This window comes from Erythrolamprus reginae, chromosome Z (genome assembly GCF_031021105.1).
Source record: "Erythrolamprus reginae isolate rEryReg1 chromosome Z, rEryReg1.hap1, whole genome shotgun sequence".
Lineage (NCBI taxonomy): Eukaryota > Metazoa > Chordata > Lepidosauria > Squamata > Dipsadidae > Erythrolamprus > Erythrolamprus reginae.
The window spans coordinates 67,312,958-67,330,890 of record NC_091963.1 but is presented as its reverse complement, the minus strand read 5'-3'; the positions used below and the strand labels follow the sequence as shown (position 1 = coordinate 67,330,890).

Genomic DNA, 17,933 nt, shown 5'->3' with positions numbered 1-17,933 from the left:
GGGGCGGGGTTAAGTCTCCTTCGGCGGCTGGGAAACTGCCTGGCTTTGTCTTTTCCTTTGGGTTTTTGGCTGGGGGGGGAAGGTGAAGCACTGGGGTGGGGTGGCCGGCCATCCTGCCTCCCCCCCCAGCCAAAAACACAAAGCCAGGCAGCCCCCAGCCGCCAAAGGAGCCTCCTGATTCTCCCCACTCCTCTGTCCCGCTCATTGCCCGTGTCCGGCAGAAGCTGCTGCCCGATTGCTCTTGGCCGGCGGGAGGCGAGCATTGGGGTGGGAGGGGCTGTCAGGACACCCCCCACCCAGCACTTTGCGCCCCGTTGGAGCCCAGCGCAGCGCTTCGTCGGGAAAATCTTCAAGGAGATAGTGGCAGCAGGAAAGAAACGGGCTCCGAAGCGGCGCAAAGCTATCCTGCCTCTCCACCTCCTCCTCCTGCGGCCGCCTTCCCAAAGGAGCCTTCTGGCTGCACAGGGGGCGGGGTTAGCTTTGTGCCAGGCTCCGAAGGAAAGTGTGGCCACAGCGGTGGCTGTGGTTTCTCCTCCTCTTCCTCCTCCGGGCTCCGAAGTGGCAAAAAGTTCTCCCTGCCTCCTCTGCGGCCACCTTCCCCAAGGAGCCTCCCGACCGCAGAGCAGGCAGGGAGAGCTTTGCGCCGCTTTGGAGCCTGGTGTGGCTTTGAAGAAAACGTTGGCTGCAGCGGCAGTGACAGCTGTGACTTCTCCTCCTCTTCCTCCTCCGGGCTCCGAAGTGGCACAAAGCTCTCCCTGCTTCCTCTGCAGATGGGAGGATCCTTGGGGAAGGCGGCCACAGGAGGAGGAAGAGGAGGATAAGCTGCAGCAGCCCCCGCCGCTGCGGCCCCCTTTTTCTTTGGAGCCGCCTGGGCTTTGAAGCAGCGCAAAGGTATCCCCGCCTCCTCTGTGGACGGGAGGCTTCTTGGGGAAAGTGGCCACAGGAGGTGGAGGAAAAAGAGGAGGAGAAGCTGCAGCTGTCACTGCCGCTGCAGCCAACATTTTCTTCAAAGCCACACTGGGCTCCAAAGCGGCGCAAAGCTCTCCCTGCCTGCTCTGTGGTCGGGAGGCTCCTTGGGGAAGGTGGCCGCAGAGGAGGCAGGGAGAACTTTGTGCCACTTCGGAGCCCGGAGGAGGAAGAGGAGGAGAAGCCACAGCCACCGCTGTGGCCACACTTTCCTTCGGAGCCCGGTACAAAGCTAACCCTGCCCCCTGTGCAGCCAGAAGGCTCCTTGGGGAAGGCGGCCGCAGGAGGAGGAGGTGGAGAGGCAGGATAGCTTTGCGCCGCTTTGGAGCCTGGTGTGGCTTTGAAGAAAACGTTGGCTGCAGCGGCAGTGACAGCTGCGGCTTCTCCTCCTCTTCCTCCTCCGGGCTCCGAAGTGGCACAAAGCTCTCCCTGCTTCCTCTGCAGATGGGAGGATCCTTAGGGAAGGCGGCCGCAGGAGGAGGAAGAGGAGGATAAGCTGCAGCAGCCCCCACCGCTGCAGCCCCCCTTTTCTTCGGAGCCGCCTGGGCTTTGAAGCAGCGCAAAGGTATCCCCGCCTCCTCTGTGGACGGGAGGCTTCTTGGGGAAAGTGGCCACAGGAGGTGGAGGAGGAAGAGGAGAAGCCTCAGCTGTCACTGCTGCTGCAGCCAAAGTGGCCAGCAGAAGAGGGGCGGGGAGCCAGGCAAGAGCGATCTTCTGCCGGCCATGGGCGAAGGGCGGGGAAGCCTCTTGCACCAGCTGCTACAGCCGCCGGCTTCCCCGCCCTTCGCCCATGGCCGGCAGAAGATCGCTCCGCTCGGTCGGCCTTTTGTCCCCCGCCGCCGCCCACTGGCTGCGAGCGCTCTGCCAGGCGGCCAGGAGGCATTCAGGGCGAAGTGCATGGAGGAATGGGAAGCTGAAGCCACCGGTGTTTGAGCTTCCCATTCCTCCACGCCCTGAATGCCTCCTGGCTCAAGTGGGCGGCAGCAGACCGCGTTTGGGTTTTCAGCTCGGGTAGGAGGGAATTAGGAAGGTCCTCCTGCTCCCCCCTGAGCCGAAAACCCAAAGGAGGTCTGCCGCCGCCGGCTTGAGCCAGGAAGCATTCAGGGCGAAGTGCGTGGAGGGTTTGGCGTTGGGGTTTGGCGTTCGGGTTCAGGAGGCTGCTGGGAAGCCTCCCGGCTGTTTTAAAAGGTGACAGCTGGGCTGCGGGGCTTCCCAGCAGCCTACCGAACCCTGAAATTTTGCCAAACTTCCGGGTGCGAGAGGCTGCGGGGAAGCCCCGCCGCCCGGCTGTCACCTTTTAAAACAGCCGGGGGGCTTCTCGGCGGCCTCCCAACGCCGAACCTGGAAGTTTGGGTTTGACATTGGGGTTTAGTAGGACGTTGGGAAGCCCCCCGCTACTTTAAAAGGTGACAGCCGGGCCGCGGGGCTTCGCGGCGGCGGCGGAGGCAGGGTTCGTAAGAAGAAAAAAGTTCGTAAGAAGAGGCAAAATTTTTCTGAACCCCGGGTTCGTATCTTGGGTTGTTCGTAAGATGAGGGGTTCGTATCATGAGGCACCACTGTACCTGTAAAGTTGTATCTCCTTCGCAGTTGGTCGTTATAAAAGGTGGTAATTCGTTTTCTATTTTGGTTTTAAAATGTTCTTCATTTATGGTGGAATAGTTCATAGTCCATCTTTTGTATGTTATAGAGTCTTGGTTATTGAGAGTTAAGAGTATGGGGTTATGGTCGGCCCATGTGGCAGGTAAGATTTTTATTTCTCTTGTTTGATTTATAATATAAGAATTGGACCAAGCCATATCTATGCGGGACCAGGATTTGTGTGGGTATGAGAAAAAAGTGTATTGTGCATTTTCCGGGTGGTGTGTTCTCCATATATCTTTAAGGGCAAATTCGTATGTTAAGTGATCAAATGTAGATGGGAGGATTTTTCGAGAACAGTGGTGTTTGCTACTCTTATGGTCTTTGCTTTTGTTGTGTATCTCGTTGAAATCACCTATTATAAAAAAATTTGTTACATTTAATTCTAGAATTTTTTTATGTAGTTGTGTGTAAAATGCTAGTTGATCAATAGTGGGTGCATATATTCCTATTATTGTTAATTGTTCGTTTTTTATCGTTATTTGTACCATTAAAATTTGGCCATCAGGTTCTTCATATATAAGTTTTGGTTTATATTGACTTTTGACGTATATTGCTATTCCTCTCCTTTTAACTAATGCTGATGAGGTGAAAAGTTCACCAAGACCTGGGAGTAATAAGGTCATGATGTCTTTTTTTACGATATGTGTTTCTTGTAGACATGTAATGTGGAAATTATGGCTTAGGAGTTTGTGAAAAAAAATTTCTCTTTTTCTGACTGAATTCAATCCATTAATATTCGTTGAGAATATGGTAATGTCGTCTTTTTGTGCTGTAGTATCTAACTTTCTGCCATTTTTATTTTTTGGCTTCGGCTTTTGCCCTTGTGATCGGTCCTTGTCTGTCATGTTTGTTTTGTAGTTTCTGTGGGTCATTTTCCTCAGTCTGTATTGTTTCTGGCTCTTTTTCTTGGATGTTGTCTTCTAAACTTGATTCTTCGGTGTTTGTTGTATCTTTATCTTCTATTTCTTTTGAAAATCTTTCTTCGAGGGGTTTTAATAATTCTTCATGAAATTCCTTTGCATTTTCTGGTGTCGTTATTTTGTATTTTTTGTCCAGTAGAGTTATGAGTATCCCTTCTGGTATCAGCCATTTAAACATAATTTTATTTTTGTTTAATTTGGATGTTAGGAATTGGTAGGGTTTGCGTTTATCTCGTACTCGTTTGGGAATCTGCCTTAGTACTGTTATTTCTTTTCCTCCATGTGAAATTACATTTTCTTTTGATGTTCTATATATTTCATCTCGTATATTTCTCTTTGTGAATCTTATATGTATTTCACGAGGTAATCTGTGTCTGCGTGCAAACGAGGTAGAGACTCGATATATTTCGTCAAATTGTTCTAACATTTCCTGTTTTGTTTTCCCGGTAATTTTTGAAAGGATTTCGGACATGGTTTGTGGAAGATCTTGGTCATCTGTTTCTTTGACGTTTTGAAATCGCAAGAAGGCAGATCTTTCCATTTCTAAGTTCATCACCGCCTCTTCTAAATTCTTGTTTATGTATTCTACTCTGGCCTCTGTAAATTGCAGACGCGTTTCTGTTCATTCATTTTTTTCTTCTATTGTTTGAATTTTTTGACCATTAGTGGTTACTATTTCTTGTACAATTTCCATTTTGTTGTCTAGTTTTCCGACGCGTTTGTCTAGGCTGCCAATGTTGTCTTGCATTTTTTAAATATCTTCTTGCATTATTCCCATGCTTCCATACATTGATTCGTGGTTGCGATCAATGGATTCTTGCATCTTTGTCATCATTTCGTAGAGTGAGGCCATTGTAATATTCTGGGGTGGTTGTGAGGCTTGAGGTGGTGTTGCTTTGTCTGTAGGAGTTGCCTCTGGTGGATTTGAGCAGATGATGTGGCCGATTGTGTGGTATTCTTTTTCCATGCTTTCATTATTGTTGTTTGGTTTGTTGTAGACATCTTCAGGTTTATTGTTCAATATATAGGAAATATATATATATTACTACTACGTTTCTAAATCTTTTACTATTAATCTAAATATTAATCTAAATTATTTAAGTACAAATGTACAAAAAAAAGGAAGAAAAGAGAGAAGAGATGTTAAGTAAATACAATTATTACTTTAAGTAAGAGTAAGCTATTATTATAATTGCTTATAAAATTAATTTAATAAACAGTTAATTAATTTAATAATCAGTTAATGAGGTCGTTTTCTTATCTTTTTCAACGAAGTATCTTCAGTATGTTTGGATATGAAGTTTAAAACGTTTCAAAGATCTTCCAAAAAAATGTTCCACCGGTATTCAAGTAGCTTTTTTAGTCGGAGTGTAGAAAATGAGATAATAATCAGTTTATTTCAGTTTATCAATCTGTCTGGTATCCTCCGTCAATCAGTCAATCAGTCCATCAATTAATTAATCTATCAGTCTATCAGTCCATCTAATAATCAAATAGTCTCTAGTCTGTAGTTGTTATGAGTAGTAGTTATAGCTGGTACAGTTCAAATAGGCACAAAGTTAATATAATCCAAATAGGCTCGAAGAGGGGAAAGGGTAAAGATCCAATTGTGGTTAGGAATCCAAATATTTTCGTAGTTGTCTCTTTGAAAACAAAATAGTTAGAGCAAAGTCTGGGTTGAAATGTGGAGGTAGAGAAGAAAAGAAAAAAATAAAAAAGTCAGTGGGGCAATCAGATAAAGGGCAAGTCAAAAGGACGTGGAGACATAAAGGGAGAGGATTTTAATAAAGTATATTCCGGCTGTTAATCTTCAGTATCTCTGACTCAGGTCTCTTTCAGTTCCTTTTCTTCCGTATCAGCTTAGCAGATTTAATCCAACACTTTCACAAACCTTCTTCACTTTCAAAAGACCTTCCACTCTTTCAGCTAGATCTTATGTATTCCTGCTGTGTCACGTCGTCTCCTCTGTAAGAGGTTTCAGCCTTAAAGCCTTAAAGCTACAGGAGAGGAAAAACAATGCAATTCCAACGATGTTTTTTATTTCTTTTGGAAACGCCCAGGAATCAAAGTTCTAGATTGCGCATGTGCCGAATTGCTTTCTAGGCATTTCACCTCTGGCTCCGAATAAATATAAAATGTAAAGAGTTTTCTCCCCCTTAAAAAGACTATAAATCTTCCTTAGACAAATATAGGAAGAAACAAGAATCTGCCGGCATCAAAGTGAATTTGAAGATTTACGATTTCAAGCAAAGACGGAGGCGCTTTCGCTGTAACAAGGAAGTGATAAGTGAGTACAATAAATCTTAAAATGGCGGAGGGAGGGAAAAAAGAAGACTTCTCTAGCCTGGCTAATATTGAGAAAAAGCTGGATAAACTGCTGGATATTTGCAGTGGATTTGAACAGAGATTCAACAAAGTTGAGAATAAAATGGAACAGATGGATTTAGAAGTTAAACAAATTAAAAAGGAAGGGGATTCTTCTGCTGGAAAGATACTGAAAGTTGAGAAACAAGTGATGGATTACGATGGAAAAATAAGACAAATAAATGACAGAATCGCAAATTTGGAGGACAGACAGAGAAGGAGGAATTTGCGTTTACGAGGGTTCAGAATGGATTTGCCCTCTGATTTTAAGTTAACAGAAGCTGTCTGTGCTTGGTTAAATAAACAGACAGGCGTGCATGTCAGCGTGGAGGAGCTGTTGCGTGTTCATTGGGCAGCCCCCAGGAGAGACGGCAGACAGAGAGATGTGATCATCGCTTTCCTCAGTGAAAAAAAAGCAGAGATGATTTATAAAACTTTGAAGACTTTTACGAGCCTTAAACAAGACGGAAATGAGATAAGGGTTCTGAGGGATCTTTCCTGGGAAACCCTGAGAGCGAGAGCTGTGTTGAAACCAATTGCAAGCCGGCTATATCAAAGTGGAACCAGATTTAGCTGGGGCTACCCAGTGGCCATCTTGGTGTTCTAGGACAATAAAATGTACAGAGCAAGTTCATTGGAGGAGGGAAAGGCTTTACTGGATCAACTGGGGATTAAGTTTGATGAAACTGGAGCACTAGCATATGAAGGAGAAGAGGCTTTTGACGGTCGGAGTACCCCAGATGAGGAGGAAAGACGAAGGGAAGAGCAGCTGAAGGAGTTAAGCGGGCAGGTGGAGGCCATCAGAAAGGAGCAGAGAAGAACACGGGCTCTGCGTGAGAAGAGAGCCAGAAAGTGATTGTGTTTGGTCCCTTGTCTTGTTGGGGGGGGGGGAAGGAAAAGGAAAAGAATTATTACTATTACTATTACTATTACTATTATTGTTGTTATTATTATTATTTTTCTTGGAGATGCCTTGGGATTCCTGTATATCTGTCATTCAGTGGGGGAAGTCTAAGGGGGAGAAAAAGGTGGGTTAAGAATTTAAAATTAAAGAAGAAATTAAAGAAGGAATTATTTAAAGAAGAAAGGAGGGGGGGAGAAATTTTCTCTTTTATAAAACTAAAAAGGGTTGAAAGAGGAGCTAGTTTGAGTGGGAACGCAATCCAGATAATGTGCCTCAGGTATGGGCAAGGTTTTTTCTTGTCTTCTCCCCTCTCAGTGGGGGGAGCACAGGGGGAGGCACGTTGGGGGGGGGTAATAGGGGTAAAGAAAAGGGAAAAATATAAACCAAGGGCAAAACAAGAGGGGAAAAGGGTGTTTTTGGTATATTATGATGGAGTGTAAGATAATGGTTTTAAATGTGAATGGTTTGGGATCGGATTTGAAACGTTTTAGGATATTAAGGATGGCTAAGCAATATAAGGTGGATATTATGATTTTGACAGAAACACATAAAAGAAGGGGAGGAAGGGATAACTTGATTAATGATAGAAATTGGAAATGGGTGTTTGAGTCAAGAGGAACACAAAATAGTCGAGGCACAGCGATTCTGATTCATCAGAGGGTTAATTTTGAAGAGGTCGGAATTCAGAAAGACAGAGAAGGAAGGTGGATATTGGTTAAAGGGAAAATAAATCAAAAGAAGTTGACATTAGCAGCAATTTATGCCCCAAATGGGAAAACAAAACAATTTATAATAAATACTAAGAAGAAGTTAGACAATTTTAAGGAGGGCTCAACTTTTTTGGCAGGAGATTTTAATATGCAATTAACAAATGGGACTGCAAATAGCAGGATGTTACATTTAAATAGACTTAATATGGTGGATCTACATGCAGATATTTTAAACAGAGCTACATATTATTCAGCAAGATATCACACATTTAGCTGCATAGACTACATACTAATGAATAGGGGAGGTAATATACAAGTTAAAAAAGTAGACATTAAAAGTATATGGATATCAGATCATGCCCCACTATTGGCAGAATTGGAAATAGGTCAGGAACGAAATCAAAAAATGTGGAGATATAATGCAGTTGTAACTGCTAGGGAACAAGATAAAGAGAAATTGCAAACAGAGTTATCAGAATATTTTAGAATTAATGATGTGGGTGGTATTAAACAATCAATTGTATGGGATGCATGTAAGGCCTTCATGAGGGGACAATGTATATGTATGGAAGCAGATATTAGGAAGAGGTGGGGTAGAGAGAGGGAAAGGAAGATAAGGGAAATAGATTTGATACAAGAGCAGTTAAGAATAACGAAAAGTAGAGATTGGAATAGTTTATTGAAATTGAAAAAGAAACAGCTGATGGTGTATGATGAGATTAAATGGAATAAGATGAGAATGGCGATGCGACAAAAAATACAGAGTTGGGGGACAAGATCAATGCAGCAAATGGCGAGATATCTGAAGAAGAGGAAAGAAAAATCATGTATTTTAGCATTGAGGGACACCAGTGGAGTGGTTAGATACGGTAATGACCAGTTAGAGGAGATAATGAGGAAATATTATGAAGATTTGTATAAAGAGGAGCAAGTGAAGATAGAAGTCCTCAAGGTTGGGAAAATAGTAAGTGAAGAAGACAAACAAATTTTGAATGCAGAAATTACACAAGATGAAATTGCTAGAGTAATTAAAGGGTTAAAACAAGCCAAAGCACCGGGCCCAGATGGGTTTACAGGGGAATTCTATAAAACTTATGTGAATGTTTTGCTGCCGCATTTGGGGAAATTGTTTAATAATATATTGTCAAATCGTGATATCCCGCAGACATGGAAGCTTTCAGAAATTGTTACCATTCCGAAGATGGGTCAAGATTTAAGAGAGCCTGGGTCTTACCGTCCGATCAGTTTGGCAAATCAGGATTATAAAATATTTATGAAAATACTGGCAAATAGATTAGAAAATATTTTACCAAAAATAATTGAAGAGGATCAATATGGATTCGTGAAGGGAAGGAAAATAAGTGAACCAATTAGAAATGTAATGAATGTGATGCACCATGCTACCGCTACTAAAGGGAAATTGGGAATTTTGAAATTAGATGTTTATAAAGCGTTCGATAAAGTTAACCATAGTTACTTATATAAATTATGTAACAAATTAAATATGGGGGAAAATTTTTGTGAAACTATAAAAGAGATTTATAAAGGAAATGAAGCATATATAAGAGTGAATGGACAAAGAACGCAGAGTATTAAAATATTAAACAGCACCAAGCAGGGATGCCCTCTGTCTCCAAAATTATTCGTAATAGCAATAGAGATCTTAGCTAAAAAGATAAGACAAGATAACACTTGGGCAGGATATAGAATAGGGGAATTAGAAATGAAAATAAATTTATTTGCAGATGATGCAATTATATTGACCCAGACCCCGATGGAGATGATTAAAGGTATAATAAATATTTTACAAGAGTTTAAGCAGGAATCGGGACTGTCGGTTAATATGGAAAAATCAGAGATTATGTGTTTAAATATAGATCCGAGAGAACAGATAGAAATTAGGAAAGAATCAGGGTTGAAATTAGGACTTAAAAAAATAAAATATTTGGGAATTTGGTTATTAAAAAACCCAGTGAAAATGGAAGAGATTAATTATAGAATAACATGGAGGAAAATGTTGAAACAGATGAGGAGCTGGAAAGATAAAAAGCTAAGGAGACTCTCTAAAATAAGAGCTTTAAAAATGATGATAGCTCCCAAGATGATGTACCTACTTCAGGTGCTGTCGGGGGGGTTATCAGTATGTAAGGTTAAAGAGTGGGACAAAAAATTAAATTATTGGATTGAAGAAGATAAGAGACCAAGAATAAGAAAAAAGTGGTTAATTGCGAATGAAAAAGAGGGGGGATGGGGAGTTCCATGTTTGGAGCTGTATAGGGAAGCTTTTCAAATGGAAAGGTTAATGGAGTTGCAATTAAGTGAAAATAAATGGGCGAAATTGGAAAAACAGATAAACGGGATGAATAATAGAGAATTAATTTTTAGGAAGTGGAATAGGAGAGATATAGGTAAATTAATAGGCCCAATGAAAGGGACTATGGAAATTTGGAAAAAATGGCAAGGGAAAATAGGATTATATAAATCTAAACTGTCATCGCTTTATGTAAGAAATAGAGAAAACGAAATTAACTTAAATAGGGTTATAGGAGAGTTGAAGGGAAGAGGGATAACTAAGATAGAACAGTTATACGAGAAGGATGGCAGGCCAAGTAGAAATCGTATAGAATGGTGGTTAGGTAAGGGAAGGTGGCTACAAATAAATGCAATATGTAAATATCTAAATGAAAGGGAGAATAAAGAAGTATTATGGCGGGAGGAGACAGGGTTAGAGAAAATAATAAGAGAAAAAAGTGAGGGGATAAAGGCGCAAGCAACTAATATATACAAACTGCTAGTGCAGTCAGATGGGGACACGATTGATGGATTGACTAAATGGTGGCAAAATGAGATATTAGTAGAGGTACAAGAAATGGAAAATATAGTAGAAGATATAAGGAAAATTAAAAATACAAGAATTAGGGAAATGAGAAGGAAAATATTACATAAGTGGTATTTTACTCCCGTTCAATTTGCACATTTTCAGCAGAATGTCAGGGGGAATTGTTGGCATGGTTGTCAAGATAAAGGAGTGTTTATGCATATGTTTTGGGAATGCCCGATAGTGCAGGAATTTTGGCAAAAAGTGAAAGAGGATATCAATGGAATGTTAAATATACAATGGACAATCACTAAGGAAATGGCAGTACTAGTAAAAAGCAATGCGATGGGAGAATTTAGAGAAATTAAAAAAGCAGCAATAGAAAGTGCTCAGGCAGTAATAGTTTTGGGTTGGAAGGATGCGACAAAATGGACAATGCAAAATTGGTATAGGTACATGGTGGATCATATTCAATTTGAAATTATGGAAAAAAGGATAAATTTGGATAATGAAACTGATTTGGGACAGCTGATGGGACGGTGGGACAAGGTAAGACGATATATGACGAGCAGAATCCGAGACCAAGCTACAAGAAATAAACTAGAATCACTCTATAATATGTAGACAGAGATATTGCTCTTGGGTTAAGTGGATTATAAAAGAAATACCCCCAATTTGGTGGTGGGGAATGTGTGTATGTCGGGGTGGTGGGCACAATTCACAATTCACTACGCACTGTTTTATGTTGTGTGATTTTAAATTGTTAAAAATCAATTAAAAAATATATAAAAAAAAAAAAGGAATCAAAGTTCTAAAAGAGGTGTTTTCTTAACCATCCACTATTTAATCACTGCTGCGTCACGTCGTCTCCTCTGTAAGAGGTTTCAGCCTTAAAGCCTTAAAGCTACAGGAGAGGAAAAACAATGCAGTTCCAACGATGTTTTTTATTTCTTTTGGAAACCCCCAGCAAAGTTCTGAAAGAGATGCTTTCTTAACCACGATTCCCTCTTCTTTGTTTCTTTCTGTCACTCAATCTTGATTCTAAGTCGTCCTCACAGCTTCCACTAATGAGTCAAAGACGTCGCGCTTTTGGATCGGTCTGGGAGGCCGATCTCTTTGACGGTTGGCAAAGGGGGTTCCCCAATGTCTAGGGGGGTGTCGATCACACCCTCAGCTGCACTGGAGTTTCCCCTATTTGATTGCAGGTCCTCGGGTGTGCGATCGCCCGTTTGGCAGCCAAAAAAATCCTTCAAAAGCCCAGCTTTCTCAGAGCAGTCAAGAAAAGCAGGGCACCAGGGCAACGTCACAGCCGGAACCATCAAGTGTAGTATTTGCAGATTTTAAATGTGTGACTGGATTTCCCCAGGACAATGTATGCTTTCTTCCTGCTCAATGATATTTCAAGACAGTCACAATCAGGGCCGCCGATAGGGCAGTATTACTGGTAGTGGCATCAGGGGCCCGGCGAAATTGAAAAATGAGGGGGGCCTGGCGATAGTTGGAGTGCTAAGGAAGCTAATTGGATTCAGTTGCAAAATTGTTACAATCAAGACCAGGCAAAGAGAACAGATCTGCAAAAATGCCTAATTTTCTCTATTCTGCCTGAAGAGCTTCATAGCTGTTAAAGATGAAATTTGGATCAGAGCTAATTTGGTATACATTTTGATTATGGTGTTAGATTTTTTTCAAAATTGTTCCCTTCTAAGTGTGAGGAAAAGATGTGTTGCTTTGGAGTTGACATGTTTTTTGGAGCCGTCTCGCCATTTTAGATTTGAGAAGCAAACACCATCCTGGATTCGAGAAGCAAGCATTGTAGGAAGTAGGAAGATTTGAATATGCAAAGGAGAAGCTGGGTAGAGCTACTAAGGACTTTTCAAAAAACAAACAACTACATATTTCGAGACTTGTGCAGAGAAGATCTGAAGCGGGAGTTTCTTATTTTACATTTTACATTCTAAATTATGTTAATTGCATACACAGTAATATCTCACCGTATGTTTAATAGATATGATAACATCCTAGGAAAAGAAGGAGAAAGAAGAAAAGAGAAAGAAAAGGTGTTGCTCTTAGAGCTACGGGCATGCTATTTGTTAAGAGACATACATTACACATTTAAAAGCTTAAGTATATTAAGTTATGGAACTTATTAGCAGGTACATGTATGAGAAAAAATCTTGGATTTTTTTGTACATTTGCTTCACAATATGGATTTGATGATACATGAGGGTATGTTCTTTTTTATGAAGCAATTTTAAAATTTTGCAAACTTTGGAAAATGCTATAAGGAGATAGGTGGAGAGGTTAATGAGAAGAAGAGGGAAGGTTTTTTTTGCTCTTCCCTCCTCTTTCTCTTCTTTTTTCTTGCACTGTGCTTTTATTTTTCTTGTTTTTTGTTTCCATCCTGTTGTGTCTTTATATTCATAGTTACCTTATACTTAGTGTAATTTTCTATTTTCTGTTTATATCTCGGTGTTCTTATTTTTTTATAGATTTAATTCTATTTTTTTAACTTTCTTATTTTTAATTTTTTATATAAAGGAATTAGTAATTAGGTTTGTAATTGGATTAATTGGGCAATATTTGGTGATCCTATTTGTTTTGTTTTTTTCCCCTTTGATTATGCTACCGCAAGATGTTTTCAATTTTTTTAGGGGTATTTTTTAATAGGCGCTAATTATCTGTAAAGGGTTGACTTTTTTTTACACCTATGGTGGAGTTTACGTATAGTTTTAAGCATTATTGCATATAATTTATCTTCTGGTTACCTGTTATTTATTGGTATTATTGTGAAAACAAATATTTTTCTAGTGTGATGCAGGAGTATTTTGTCTTTATCCTTTGTGCCATTTTATTGCTGCTTTTAATATTGTTGATGGCAAAATTAATAATATTTTGTTAATTTGGTGTATTTGCACTGTTCTGGTTATTTATTTATATGTATGTAATATGTTGATGTCACTTGAATATATTTTCTGCGTTATTAACATATTATTAATCTGTCAAAGAAGTGTACCTTGTTGTAGTGGCAGGGTTTAAATTTTTTTTGTGAAAGGTAAATTTAATACATAATTGGTATGTCGCAAAATAAAGTAGTTTTAAAATGGCGGGGGGGGGGCAGACACTTAGGCTGTATGGGGCCCCAAAATTCCTGATGGCGGCCCTGGTCACAATCAAACATTGGTGGTGGATCAGAAGAAGCAAGACACAGACCTGCTTTCAGAAAGAGGTTTGTAATCACTTTAACATCATAGCTTAAAAATAATAACAAACCTTTCTGACTATCATATGGCATTATTAAAATGGCACTGTAAATGCTACATGGCATTCTTTGCATCCATTCAGAAAGCACCTTAACTACAGAATTTATTAATTATTTATTTAATTGGATTTATATTTAGAGAAATTAATGAAGCTTGATAAAACTGCTATTAAGAAGAAAAGAGAAACAAGTTAAACAAGAAGCAACAAAATAATATTGATTGGTACCTTGCCGGCGTCGGCTGTTAAGCTTCCGAAAGCAGGTTCCTTCAACAAGACGATTTAGACGCTGCTGCTTTATCAACTCTAAAATTTCAGGCTGAATCTTCTCCTTTAGCTCCCTGAAAGGAAAATACAAATAAATAGTCTTAGACTGATGTCAGGAGACACTTCTTTGATGAAAAAGTCCCATTACAGATAGAGGCTCTTTCTGGAAAAGATTAGGCATTCTAATCCATTTATTTGAGGAAAGTAGAATTTAAACTCTGCACTGGATGTAAATTGTTTCTTGTTCTACTTTTATATAACAGAAGCTTTATAAAACTGCTAATTCTTTTAATAATAAAAAATAATTATAAAGAACAATTTATGAGGGCTACTCTGGAACTGATTCGGCAGTTAATTAACAAAGATACTATGTGAATAAATATAAACATTGATTATTGATTACCGATTAACTACCGTATAAGTCGAGTTTTCAGTATCAAAAATGTGCTGAAAAATCTGACCTTGATTTTTACTCGAGTCACTGATGGTGCTAGGGCACTGCAATGGCCCGAGTGCCAGCAGGGACTCTTCAGACACTCCCCTCTGGCGTGTTGCGAGCACACAAATTATTTCTCAATGAAGGGACCTATCTCCCCCCCCCCCACCAGAGGAATTGTGGGAAGAGGGAAGCAAACAGAAAAGGGAGCCCCCTGGCCAGGGACTGCACAAAGGAGGAAAGAGATAGAGAAGCTACTATTGCCGATTCTGTTTTTCTGTTTTTCTGCTGTTGTTGCCAATTCTGGCACTTAGCATTCCCCCCACTGAGCTCTACCCCTTACACACACACACCTCCACCAACGGGGCGGGCGAGGGAGGCAGTGGGAGGTGGCTTCTGGTCGGGGCACCTGGAACTCTTAGGCTCAAATCCCAAAATGACTCGGTGGAGGTGTGTGTGTGTGGAGGGGTAGAGCTTGGTGGGAGGGAATGCTAAGCACCAGAATCGGCAACAACAGTGGGGCTCTATCTCTCTCTCCCCCAGAAGCTGCCTCCCGCCACCCGCCACCCACCTTGCCCGCCGCCTGCTTCCCCAAGGCGGCTGCATCATCCATGGCTGCTCTGCCCAGACAGCTTCTGCTGTGCATTGTCTGGCTGCTTCGCTTCGAGGAAAGAAGAAAAAGCTCAGCGGAAAGTTTGTGTGCTTGCCGCTCCCCTGCCTCACTTGTCCTGAGCAGCCTCTCTTAGGCTTGAAACGCAGAATGGCTCGGTGGAGGTGGGGGGGTAGAGCTCGGGGGTCGGGGAATGCTAAGTGGCAGAATCGGCAATAATAGTTTCTCTATCTCTGTCCCCATTTGCCCGGTCCCCCGCCAGGAATTGCGGCGGCTTGCTCTTTGGCTGGGCACGATGGGGAAAAAGGGGTCTGGCCAGTTCATTTTATTTTATTTTATTTTTAGCTATATCTATCAGTCTGTCTGTCATCTATCTATTTATCTATCATCTAGCTATCTCTAGCTATCATCTATCTCTATCTCTATCTCTATATCTGTCATCTATCTATCTATCATTTATCAATCTTTATCTATATATCATCTATCTCTATCTATCACCTATCCATCTATCTATCATCTATTTATCGATTATCTATCTACTATCTATGTATCATCTATCTATCTATCTATCTATCTATCTATCTATCTATCTATCTATCTATCTATCTATCATCTTCTATCTATTATCTATCAACTATCTCTATATATTATCTATCTATCTATCTATCTATCTATCTATCTATCTATCTATCTATCTATCTAATCTACTGATGCCTCAATTGATGTAATTTTATTGGTTTCCATTTTTATAAGTTCTGAGTAGCCACTGCATTTTCCACCCTTGACTTATACTCGAGTCAATAAATTTTCCAAGTTTTTGTGGCAAAAGTAGGTGCCTCGTCTTATAATTGGGTCGACTTATACTCAAGTATATATGGTATTTTTATATTGCACTTCTGTTGATAAAATCGTACCTTTGGACTGTGCATATTGATTATGGATGGGGCTGCATGCCTTGGTAATTGAGTACAAGGGTAAAGAACACACTTTTCAATAGTTTCCAATTGGAGGTCCCTTAAACTATTACAGCCATAATTCTCAAATATCAAGTTAAAATGAGATACTCAGCAGTTTATCTCAGGGGTTGACACAAAGAAGTGGGATTCAAGCTACTCTCCAAAGAATCTGAGGGCAGGACAAGAAGCAATTGTTGGAAACTAATCAAGGAGACAAGCAACTTAGAACTAAGGAGAAATTTCCTGACAGAATAATTAATTATTTAATTAATAGAACAACTTGTCTCCAGAAGTTGTAAATGTTCCAACATTGGAAGTTTTAAAGATGAGATTAGATAACCATTTATTTGAAGTGGTGTAGGATTTCCTGCCTAAGCAGGGGGTTGGACTAGAACAGTGTTTCCCAACCTTTTTTGAGCCGCAGCACATTATTCCCATTTAAAAAATCCTGGGGAACATTGAGCGGAGGGGGGGCGCTAAAAAAAGTTTGGACAAAAAAAGTCTCTCTCTTCTTCCCTTTTGCTCTATTTCTCTCTCCCTCCCTCTTTCTCTCTCTCTCTTCCTTCCTTCCTCTTTCTTTCTCTCTCTCCATCCTTCTTTCTCTCTTCTTTCCTTCCTCTCTTTTTTGCTCTTTTTCTCTCTCCCTCCTTCCCTCCCTCTGTCTTTCTCTCTCCCTCCTTCCCCCCTCTTGCTCTCTCTCTCTTGCTTGCTTTCTCTCTCTCTTTCTTTCTCTCTCTTGCTATCTCTCTCTTTCAAAGGATATTTGTCACCGCCCCCGCCAGGGAAGCTCCAGCTGGGCAGGGCGCTGCTGATGCCTCTGCCCTGGAGCTCTTGCTCACTGCCGCCATCTCCCAACTACTGCCCGGTGCTGCTGCTGCCAGCGACCTCCCGCTCCCGCTCCCCTCCCAAAGGACAGTTGCCCCCGCCCCTGCCAGGGAAGCTCCAGCTGGACGGGGCACTGCTGGTGCTGGTGCCTCCGACCTGGAGCTCCTGCTCGCAGCCGCCACCCCGGCTACTGACCGATGCCACTGCTGCTGGCGCTCTCCTGCTGGGCCCCAAAGCTCATCTGCTGCGAAGAAGGAAGGCGCGAAAAAGGAGGTGCAAAGAATGAAGCTCAGCTTCCGGTCTCAGAAGATGAGCTTCGCGGCACACCTGACTATGTCTCACAGCACACTAGTGTGCCGCGGCACACTGGTTGAAAAACACTGGACTAGAAGACCTCCAAGATCCCTTCCAACTGTGTTATTCTATTTTATTTTATTAGTTCTTTTAAAGCAGTATTGAAATTAGGAAAGACCAATTACCAAATACTGTATAGTTTCCCTTCCCCCCAAAAGGAGAGAACATCTTCTTTGATATTCAAGAAATCTGAAAAATCTGAAAAATATGAATTGTATTTTAAAAGGAACTTGAAATATTTTTTACTTATTTGTATTCTAGATAAATTATTTTTACATATTATCTATTTTTCTCCAATAAACATTATGTACAATAGGAAATGATAAATTTGGCTTTATCCCAGTCATAAATCTAAATATTCCTCTTATGATTGCTATTCCCCTCTATTTGGTGCAGTTTCCTGAGAAACGAATATTGCTTTTGTTACATTGTTATGTAGCTGGAATATAAACTGTCTGGAACAAATATCAATAGCACTTAAACTTATATATTACTTCATAGTGCTTTATAGCCTTCTTTAGGCAGTTTACACAATCAGTATATTGTCCCCAACAATTTGGATCTTCATTTTACCAACTATGGAAGGATTGAAGGCTGAGTCAACCTTGAGCCAGTGAATATTGAACTGCTGGCAGTCAGCATAATTAGCCTACAATACTGCATTCTAACCACTATGCCACCACAGCTTCTAGACTGAAGGAATTAATTTTAATTCCTCAGATTCCCTTGTCCTCCACCCCACAAATAAATAAGGAATAAGACATAGCATGAAGATGAAAATGACTGTTGCTTCCCTTGCCTCATAAAGTTACAGCAGAAAGCATAGATGGTTTACTAACTCCATTTCTCCCACAAGAGAGGCAAATGGACAATCAATATTGTATTGCTATAATTGTCAGCTAAG

General features: G+C 41.0%; 1 protein-coding gene across 4 annotated transcripts in view; it reads right to left on the bottom strand.

Annotated features, from left to right (window-relative positions):
* The window catches only part of ELMO1 (engulfment and cell motility 1), a 606,322-nt gene that overhangs the window by 103,124 nt on the left and 485,265 nt on the right, over window positions 1-17,933 (bottom strand). For all 4 annotated transcript variants that reach the window (XM_070726295.1, XM_070726294.1, XM_070726296.1 and 1 more), the window contains one exon: window positions 13,810-13,922. In XM_070726295.1, coding sequence (XP_070582396.1) covers window positions 13,810-13,922 — 113 coding nt within the window. The remainder of the gene's footprint in view (window positions 1-13,809; window positions 13,923-17,933) is intronic.